We start from the raw sequence: 9801 nt of genomic DNA, 5'->3' as shown, positions 1-9801 counted from the left end.
AGAATGGTTCCTGAGGTCCACTCGAGTGCCAGGGGCTGTTAGAAGTACCGGAGCTAGAGCAGCGAAGAAAAGACAAGTTCCTGTTTCGTGGAGCTTAACTTTCTGTTGGGAATAGACAGTCAATGAACAAGATACACAAGTAAACGACATGTATTAGTGTTAAGCGCTATGGAGAAAAAAAATAGGAAAGTGGGATGGGAAGGAAGGTACAGTTCAATATTAAATGGGACTGGTGGAGAAGATTTCACTAAGAAGGTAATATTTGAGTTCAGAAGACAAAGGAGGCTCATGCCCTGTGCGCCCACAGGGCGTTCTTGGGAACAGCCCAGAGGTCGTTGTGGGGTAAGATCATCTCCTGATCTTACCCCACAGAGGTGAGGGCAGGATGCAGATCGGGTAGGGCTTCATGCGTAGGGTGCCCATGTAATATGTGGACCACTCTGGGTCACTCACTTCTGAGCGAAGGATATGCTGTTAATACTTATGCTAAGGCAACAGGCATAAACTGGTAGCTGGACTGTCGTCGGTGAATCAGAAGGTAAGTATGGTTACCTTAAGGGACTTTGATTTTTACTCTGAGGAAAATGGGAAACCACTGGACAGTTTTGAAAAGAGAAGTGTCATGAATGGATACTTGCTTTTTTAATAGCATCACTCTAATCTGTGGAGAATAGAATGTAGGGGCCAGGGCAGAAGCAGGCACACCTGTTAGGGGGCCACCAGTCAGGGAGCTGTTGCAATAATGCAGGCAAGAGATGATGGTGACTTGGACTAGGGTGGTAAATTGGGGTTGGATACTGGTTGTATTTTAAAAGTAGAGGCCAGAGGGAGACGCAAGAGGGAAGAGATACGGGAACATATGTATATGTATAACTGATTCACTTTGTTGTAAAGCAGAAACTAACACACCATTGTAAAGCAACTATACTCTAATAAAGATGTTAAAAAAAAGTAGAGGCCAAAAAAAAAAAAGTAGAGACCAAAAAAAAAAAATAGAGGCCAAAAAAAAAAAAGTAGAGGCCAAAAAAAAAAAAAGTAGAGGCCAAAGGAATTGCTGATGGGTTGGATGTGGGGTGTAAGAGAGAGTGTTCAAGCACAACCCCAAGGTTTCTGACCTAAGCAACTGGGCAAGTGGGACAAGCACAAGAGGAGTAGGTTGTGGGGGTATGTTCAGGCATTGGATTTTGGATATGCCAGGTTTGGGTTGCCCGTATGATGTCCAAGCAGAGATGTTAGTATGTTCTTGGAAGTCTGAAGTTCAGAGTAGAGATCTGGGCTGTAGATACACCCTTGAGGCACTGTTATAGAGATGGTATTTAAAACTAGGGGATTGGATGAGATCACCAAGGGAGTGGGTGTAAGTGGTGAAAAGATGTCTGTGGACTGAGCTTCCAGTGCTCAGTGGAGCCTCCAGTCCACAGTGGCCTCTTGGCTGTTCCTCCAACACCTAGGAGTGCTCCAGAGTTGAGACAAGAGATGAGGAAGAACCAGCAAAGGAGACTGAACGGGAGGATGGTTGCATTTACCAGGGCTGTGATTTTGCCAGGAGGTGTAATAAAGTGAGAGAGGGGCAAGGGAGTGCTTTTCACTGACTGTGAACTTTAAGCTGGGTAAGGAGGGAAGTGAGTGGGGGACAGTGGGCAGAGGGCAGGATCAATGGATTGAGGCTCCGGTGAGGTGGAGGAGTGTTCGGGTCAGGGCATGACAAAGACCCGCCCCTTGACCAAACTTCAGTCAGTTTCCTCTGAACCTTCTTCTGGACTAGGCCTCGACCTTAGCCCCCATCCTTGCTGGGCCTTCCTAGCTCAGTTTAGAGAGAACCCACCCACCCTTCATATCTGATCACCCTGGCCTGCCTTCAGCAAGGATCCTGTTAAGTCCCTTTAGCTAGAATCCCCCAATGCTTGGTGCTTCCTCCTAGTAATTTTCCATTCACTGACCCCCTCGTTCTGCTTGTTGGCTCTACATCCCCAGCTGTTTTTGCTGTATTTGGAGTTGAGCCCGTTTTCTCTCCCCTATTGTAAGTCTTGACACCTATTGCAATAGCTCTGAATAAGGTCTTCTTTACTGTTTTAGCAAGTGTCAGATTATTTTTTGTCCTCAACAGGCATAACTAGAAGTGGTGAATGAAAAGAGGAAAGGGTACATTACTGGTAATGACAAAGTCTAGGCATCACCATTGGGTGGGATGGAGGGTGAGATCTATGCAGAAGTGGAGTTTAAGCACCTGCCAGCCCAGGGTGTTGGAAGTCTCATCCATGTGGATGTTGAAATCACCAAAAATTGTGACAGGAGGGATGTTGGAGAGACCCAGGAGCCAAGCTCCGTGTTGTGGGTAGCAGAGGTGACCACTGAAAATGCCACAGTTCAACTGCTCATGAGACCTCTCCCTGGTAAAGCCACATTTGTGCTGCTTTGAGCTCCTTCCTCTCCTAGGGAAAGGTTGCAGATAATTTACAGCCAAAGGCCAGTGGCAGGAAAAGCGGTGTTCATTTCCTGAGGCTCAAATGACAGTGTAACCATGAAGGACTCTATAAAGTTAGGAAATTATTACTGAAGTTCTCCAAGCTTCAATTTGCTAATGTGAAAAACGGAAATCATAGCGGGATCTACCTCACAAAGTGGTTATGCATATTTCCTGTAGTACCGTATGCAAATAAGTTGTTGGACATTTCGGTACTGTTCTCAAGTGCCTATTAGTTTATTGAACAGTCACAGCAACCTTAACCGGGAGGATCTAGTTAATCCCCATTTTACAGATGAGGAAACGTTGCCAGGTGGTGCCGACGTTGATGGCACCTATAAAGAGTGAGGAGTGGGTCCTAACTCTCAGAGGTTCAAAAGTCTGGAGGGGACAACCTTGCGCGGAGGCACGAAAGCGGGCGGGGGACCAGTCCGACTTAGGCGGCTTGCGCCTCCAGGGCTCGCCCGGATCGGCGGCCAATGGCTCCCTCTGGTGGCGGAAGAGAGGAGAGCAGCCAGTGGGCTGGACAGGGCGCGAGGGGAGGGCGCCGCAGGGGCGAGGGCTGAGGCCAGGACCTGGTGGGCTTTGCAAGGATCCGAGAGGCTGGAGGAGTAGGACCCCGGAAGGCGTGGGCCGACAGGGCCCAGCGTCCCGGGTGGTGCACCTGGGCCAGGTGTTGTGGTCCCGCCCACCTGCCGGAGGCCTTCCGCCGTCACGACACGCCCCTTTCAGCAGTGTCTGCTCCGGGCGCCTCCGAGCTCCGAGTGGGGTCCCGCCCGCGCGGCGGGCGCCTGTTTGCACCAGGGTGATAGGCGCAGTGGGAGCCGTGGCCCACACCCTGCCGGAGACGCACGTCTGGGTGGCGACCCCGGGCAGCACCCAGGTCGCACGTGGGGCGGGAGCTGCGCAGGCAGTGGGAGCCGGGTGGGGCGGGGCTTCCCCGGGCTCGCCCACGGGGCGGGGCCGGGCCCGGGGACCAATGAGGCGCGTGTGTGCTGGGGGCGGGTCAGGCTCCGGGCCTGGCATCCCGGTAGCCACAGCTGTCCTTTCCGGCACCCGCGCCCCCTCCGCCAGTAGCGGACTCTCCGGCTCTCGGGGATCACCCCCGAGCGGCTGCGTCCTCCGGTGGGTAAGTGAACGCCCTGCCACACCCGGGCGGTGAGGGTGCGCCTGGCTGGGGAGGAGCGAATCTCGGCCCCCTGCAACCCGCCCCGGGAGAAAGTGGGCAGGAACCGGTGTGGGGAGGAGGACCACCTTGGGTCGCCGGACGGTGTTTTTGTTTTGGTCGTCGAGGAGTTGTTGGGGCGGTAGTTTGGGGGACGCCTGTGTGGGTGGGAGGAATCTGGTGAGATTAAGGAAAGAGGAGGCTGTTTGAGATGGGTTGAGGGAGAGTGTTGATGGAGGGTGGGGCTTTGGAAGATTCGGAAGTTTCCTATAGCCCGGGGATGAGGTGATTGCATGGAGGATCTTGCGGGGCGGCTCAGGACTCCGGAGGAGGGGGTGAGGAGGGCCTCCAGCCCATCACTCACTTCCCTTTTGGGGGATTTGCTTCCTCTTGTGCTGCTAGTTAAGAAGGCGGAGGATCTTTGCACCTTTCCAGAGCCTCTGCCATCCCTAGTCTCAGGGATACGGGGGAAGGGGTGGCCTCAGGAGCTGGGAGGGGCCATGGTACCCACTGCTGAGGCTTAAGACTCTGCCATTGTTGGGGCAGTGGCGGGGACCAGTCTGCCCTCCACTAACTCTTTGAGTTGTTGGTGAACGTGAGTGTGTCTGTGTGTGTGTTTCCTTTTTGGGGAAGCTTCTGGGTGTTTGGTTAGAGGTGTTTTGTGGGGGGCTTCACGGAGCTGCCTTCCACTAGCAAACTCTTTGCAGGCTTCATAACCCATTGGCGGCTTCCTCTGCCCGCTGTCGACCATGGCTAATGAGAACTCTCCTCTGCTGGCCTACCGGCTCCTGGGGGAGGAGGGGGTTTCCTTCCCTGCCAATGGAGCCGGGGGTCCTGGAGGGGCGTCTGCCCGGAAGCTCTCCACCTTCCTGGGCGTGGTGGTACCCACGGTCCTGTCCATGTTCAGTATAGTTGTCTTCTTGAGGATTGGTGAGTGGCAGGGGTTTACTCGGGGTGCAGTGGGTTGGGACTGGGATGAGGTTGGGGAAGGGCCCTGGGAGAAGTGGGTGGGTGAAGGGCTTGGGGTGGGGTGGGGGGGTGCGATGGCTGAGCCGCCATCTCACCTGCTTGGCCACTCCTGTCCCAGGGTTCGTCGTGGGCCATGCTGGGCTGCTGCAGGCTTTGGCCATGCTCCTGGTTGCCTACTTCATCCTGGCACTCACCGTCCTCTCCGTCTGTGCCATCGCTACCAATGGAGCTGTGCGGGGGGGCGGAGCCTACTGTATCCTCCAACGTCGGTGGACAGGGGTCTGGGCTCTTCTATCTTATAGGGGGGAGGAGAGGGCCCCTCCCTGCATCCCCCGGGGGGGGGGTAGGACAGCAGACAGGTTGGTAAGGGGAGGGTGACAAACGCGACCCGACACGTTAGTGCCACTTTCCAGTTCACCAGGTGTCTTCCCAGCTGCCATTTTGTTTCTAATTTATAGTCCTGTCAGGTAGGTAGTATTATTCATCTTATGGACGAGGAAATTCAAGAGCATTAGTGACTTGGGCAAAGCCACGTGGCTTGGGAGTGGCTGTGGTGGGACACACTGCCTCTGGGAACCGTCCCGTGTGTTCAGGGAGGTGAGGCCTGGAGGGCCAGCTGCACGGTGCTTTGTGCCCGGGCCCTTCCTCACGCTCCAGTTCAGTTTCTTTTCCCTTAACGCTCACCCCCTGCTTCCACTTTCAGTCATGATCAGTCGGACCCTGGGGCCTGAGGTCGGGGGCAGCATCGGCCTCATGTTCTACCTGGCTAACGTCTGTGGCTGTGCTGTCTCCCTGCTGGGGCTGGTGGAGGCCATGCTCGATGTCTTCGGGGCTGGTTTGTGCTCCCCACCCTGGTCTGGGCAGCTCTGAGGATTTGCCGGGTCTGGGATTCTGGGATCATGGCAGGGAGAGAAGCCCTCTCCAGGAGAGATGCATGGCGGTCCTTTAGCTCGACTTCCTTGAGCTCCTGCTGTGTGCCCAGCCTCGTGCAGACATCCAGACATCCGAGAGAATGTCCTGGCCCGTGAGGATCTTCCCATCTAGTCAGGGAGGCCAGATTAACACTCCTAAAATTGACAGAGCAAGATTGGCGGTACCCACCAGGCAGGATGCTGGGGTACGGTTGGGGTGGGGAGTGGGAAAGATGGCCTCTCTGAGGACAGGTGGGCCAGAGATGGGGTCTCTTCCTGCTTTAAATCATGGTTGGGGTCCCTTCTTGGGGGTCTGGCTTTCTAACTCTGTTCCTTCCTCTCTACAGATGCCACAGGGTCCAGCGGGCTGCGCGTCCTACCCCAGGGCTATGGCTGGAACCTGCTCTATGGCTCCTTGCTGCTGGGCCTTGTGGGCGGGGTCTGCACCCTGGGGGCCGGCCTCTACGCCCGTGCCTCCTTCCTCACATTCCTGCTGGTCTCAGGTTCCCTGGCCTCTGTGCTGGTCAGCTTTGTGGCTGTGAGGCCCAGGGACATCCCCTTGACCCCTAGGCCTGGCCCCAACGGCTCCTCCCTGCCGCCCCAGGTTGGCCACTTCACCGGCTTTAACAGCAGCACCCTGAAGGCCAATCTGGGCGGTGAGCTGGGTGCAGGAGCCCCGGGGTTCTCAGGGCGAGGGGTGGGCTTGTGTGTGTGTGTGTGTGTGTGTGTGTGTGTGTGTGTGCGCGCGGGGGCGGGGGGTTGGAATCCCTGGATGAGAAGAGATGTCAGAGAAAATCAGGGGCGGGAGGTCTGGACCTGGAGCAGTACAGGTTGATTAAGATCTGTTGGGCGTGTATTGGCCGCTGTCTGTTTGACCCAGCTGGGCACGAGAGTGACCACAGGACAATCCCTACCTTAGAGGAACTTGTTTAGTTGGAGAGATAAGATGTACATTCAGGAAACAAATTGCGTAATAGGACCGAGTGTGATTCAAGTAGACGAGAAGCACCGAGGAGTCCAGAGGAGGGAGACCTGGGTTTGGGCCGGGGAGGGCGCGAGCCGGTGGAGCTAGAGGTGGTGTGAGCGGGGTTGGGAAATTCAGGTGGGAGGTGGCGGGAAGGCGTCTTAGGAAAGAGCGTGGATGAAGGCCGGGAGGGAGGACCGGAGGCGATGAGGTCAGCTGAGCCAGGGCCAGAGGCGGGTCAGGGCTGGGGTCTTGGTGAGCTGGTGAGGGCCGTGGGCAGGCAGCGGGGGGAGGTTGAGAGCGTGAGGAGAGGGTAGCAGGGCCAAAACGCCCGGATCGCTAGGACGGATGCTGATTCCCTCTCCTCCCTGGGAACCATTCCCCTCTCCTCAGCTGGCTACGCCAAGGACTACACCACGGGGGCCACGATGACCTTTGCTAGCGTCTTTGCCGTCCTTTTTAACGGCTGCACAGGCATCATGGCTGGGGCCAACATGTCAGGTGAGAGTCCTTGGGGGAGGGGGGCTGCCTTGCCACCTTGTGCCCCTCCAGGGCACTGAGGGTTCAGGGATGCAGGGCATGGTGGAGGGTTGACCTCCCTCCCTCTGCTTCCTGCCCTCCAGGGGAGCTGCAGGATCCCAGCCGGGCCATTCCTCTGGGCACGATTGTTGCCGTTGCCTATACTTTCTTCGTCTACATCCTGCTTTTCTTCCTCTCCAGCTTCACCTGTGACAGGTGCCTGGGGAGGGGGTGAGCCTGGTCGTTGAGGGGGTGGAGTGGAGGTGTTGTCACACCTGGATCACCAAGGGAAGCACGGGCCGGGGCGGGGGGGGGGCAGATACCCAAGCTCTTGGGGGGTGTGGAGAAAATGGGGACTGTTCCTCTCACTGGGAGAGAGTTAGAGCGGCTGCCCCGGATGCGGAGGGCTGGCTACATGGTAACAGCCAACCCGAAGCCAGCATCTGCTTTGTGCCTGGTACTATTGTAAGTACGTGGTTTGGGGGTGGGGTGGGGAACCGCTTTCTAGTCAATTTGTATTTCCATAAATGTTTGGCTTCTCGTGCACGTCCTGTTGGGAATGTGCACCCTGTGATTAACTCCAAAGCAGCCCAACGACAACCAGTGAATGCCAAGTCTGACCCCTGGGCACACTTGATCTATTAATACGGTCCTTGAGATCAGGGCTGGGGTCGGTTCAGAATACCCAGCGCTTAACCTCAGCCAGTGTTGTGGGAACTGTTCTCACCAGGCCCCTAGGAGTGGGTGTGTGGGGGCGGGGGCGGGGGGTTGGAATCCCTGGATGAGAAGAGATGTCAGAGAAAATCAGGGGCGGGAGGTCTGGACCTGGAGCAGTACAGGTTGATTAAGATCTGTTGGGCGTGTATTGGCCGCTGTCTGTTTGACCCAGCTGGGCACGAGAGTGACCACAGGACAATCCCTACCTTAGAGGAACTTGTTTAGTTGGAGAGATAAGATGTACATTCAGGAAACAAATTGCGTAATAGGACCGAGTGTGATTCAAGTAGACGAGAAGCACCGAGGAGTCCAGAGGAGGGAGACCTGGGTTTGGGCCGGGGAGGGCGCGAGCCGGTGGAGCTAGAGGTGGTGTGAGCGGGGTTGGGAAATTCAGGTGGGAGGTGGCGGGAAGGCGTCTTAGGAAAGAGCGTGGATGAAGGCCGGGAGGGAGGACCGGAGGCGATGAGGTCAGCTGAGCCAGGGCCAGAGGCGGGTCAGGGCTGGGGTCTTGGTGAGCTGGTGAGGGCCGTGGGCAGGCAGCGGGGGGAGGTTGAGAGCGTGAGGAGAGGGTAGCAGGGCCAAAACGCCCGGATCGCTAGGACGGATGCTGATTCCCTCTCCTCCCTGGGAACCATTCCCCTCTCCTCAGCTGGCTACGCCAAGGACTACACCACGGGGGCCACGATGACCTTTGCTAGCGTCTTTGCCGTCCTTTTTAACGGCTGCACAGGCATCATGGCTGGGGCCAACATGTCAGGTGAGAGTCCTTGGGGGAGGGGGGCTGCCTTGCCACCTTGTGCCCCTCCAGGGCACTGAGGGTTCAGGGATGCAGGGCATGGTGGAGGGTTGACCTCCCTCCCTCTGCTTCCTGCCCTCCAGGGGAGCTGCAGGATCCCAGCCGGGCCATTCCTCTGGGCACGATTGTTGCCGTTGCCTATACTTTCTTCGTCTACATCCTGCTTTTCTTCCTCTCCAGCTTCACCTGTGACAGGTGCCTGGGGAGGGGGTGAGCCTGGTCGTTGAGGGGGTGGAGTGGAGGTGTTGTCACACCTGGATCACCAAGGGAAGCACGGGCCGGGGCGGGGGGGGGCAGATACCCAAGCTCTTGGGGGGTGTGGAGAAAATGGGGACTGTTCCTCTCACTGGGAGAGAGTTAGAGCGGCTGCCCCGGATGCGGAGGGCTGGCTACATGGTAACAGCCAACCCGAAGCCAGCATCTGCTTTGTGCCTGGTACTATTGTAAGTACGTGGTTTGGGGGTGGGGTGGGGAACCGCTTTCTAGTCAATTTGTATTTCCATAAATGTTTGGCTTCTCGTGCACGTCCTGTTGGGAATGTGCACCCTGTGATTAACTCCAAAGCAGCCCAACGACAACCAGTGAATGCCAAGTCTGACCCCTGGGCACACTTGATCTATTAATACGGTCCTTGAGATCAGGGCTGGGGTCGGTTCAGAATACCCAGCGCTTAACCTCAGCCAGTGTTGTGGGAACTGTTCTCACCAGGCCCCTAGGATGGATGCACATTTATTATCTGCATCCTCCTTTCCTTCCCTGTAGGATTCTGCTGCGGGAGGACTATGGGTTCTTCCAAGCCATCAGCCTGTGGCCCCCGCTGGTGCTGACCGGTATCTATGCCACATCGCTCTCAGCCTCCATGAGCTCCCTCATCGGCGCCTCCCGCATCCTCCACGCCCTGGCCCAGGACAACCTCTTTGGTGCGCCGTCCCCTGCCTCGTGCCCGGCTCTGAGCGCACCCTCCCGTGTCGTGTCTGTCTCGGTCCCCACCTTGGCCCAGGCTGATGTGTCTGCTGCTTTTCCGTTTGCACAGGAGCGATCCTGGCACCAGCTAAGGTTGTATCCCAAGGGGGGAACCCCTGGGGAGCCGTGCTGTATTCTTGGGGCCTAGTGCAGGTAAGCTTTCCTCTTCAGGCTGCCCTCACCCTCACCGTAAGCGCCACCCACCCCCCCCCCCCCCGCCCGGTTACACTCGCGGGACCAGGAAGGGTCAGCCGCGCGCTGGGAGACGTGCCTGGAAAGGCGGGCTGTGTTGGCGTTTGATGCGGAGCGGGGCGCGCGGATGGACGCCCAGCC

At 57.0% G+C, this 9801-nt stretch overlaps 1 protein-coding gene across 1 annotated transcript in view; it reads left to right on the top strand.

Annotated features, from left to right (window-relative positions):
- Window positions 1-3499: 3499 nt before the first annotated feature.
- SLC12A9 (solute carrier family 12 member 9) overlaps window positions 3500-9801 on the top strand; it is a 12791-nt gene continuing 6489 nt past the window's right edge. Inside the window, exons 1-9 of the mRNA XM_024126109.3 lie at window positions 3500-3593; window positions 4337-4559; window positions 4717-4851; window positions 5302-5433; window positions 5857-6165; window positions 6867-6974; window positions 7097-7208; window positions 9268-9425; window positions 9539-9621. Coding sequence (XP_023981877.1) covers window positions 4379-4559; window positions 4717-4851; window positions 5302-5433; window positions 5857-6165; window positions 6867-6974; window positions 7097-7208; window positions 9268-9425; window positions 9539-9621 — 1218 coding nt within the window. The 5' untranslated portion in view covers window positions 3500-3593; window positions 4337-4378. The remainder of the gene's footprint in view (window positions 3594-4336; window positions 4560-4716; window positions 4852-5301; window positions 5434-5856; window positions 6166-6866; window positions 6975-7096; window positions 7209-9267; window positions 9426-9538; window positions 9622-9801) is intronic.

The sequence above is a fragment of the Physeter macrocephalus genome, unplaced genomic scaffold (assembly GCF_002837175.3).
Source record: "Physeter macrocephalus isolate SW-GA unplaced genomic scaffold, ASM283717v5 random_266, whole genome shotgun sequence".
In the NCBI taxonomy this organism is placed as follows: domain Eukaryota; kingdom Metazoa; phylum Chordata; class Mammalia; order Artiodactyla; family Physeteridae; genus Physeter; species Physeter macrocephalus.
This window is presented reverse-complemented; position numbering and strand designations above follow the sequence as displayed.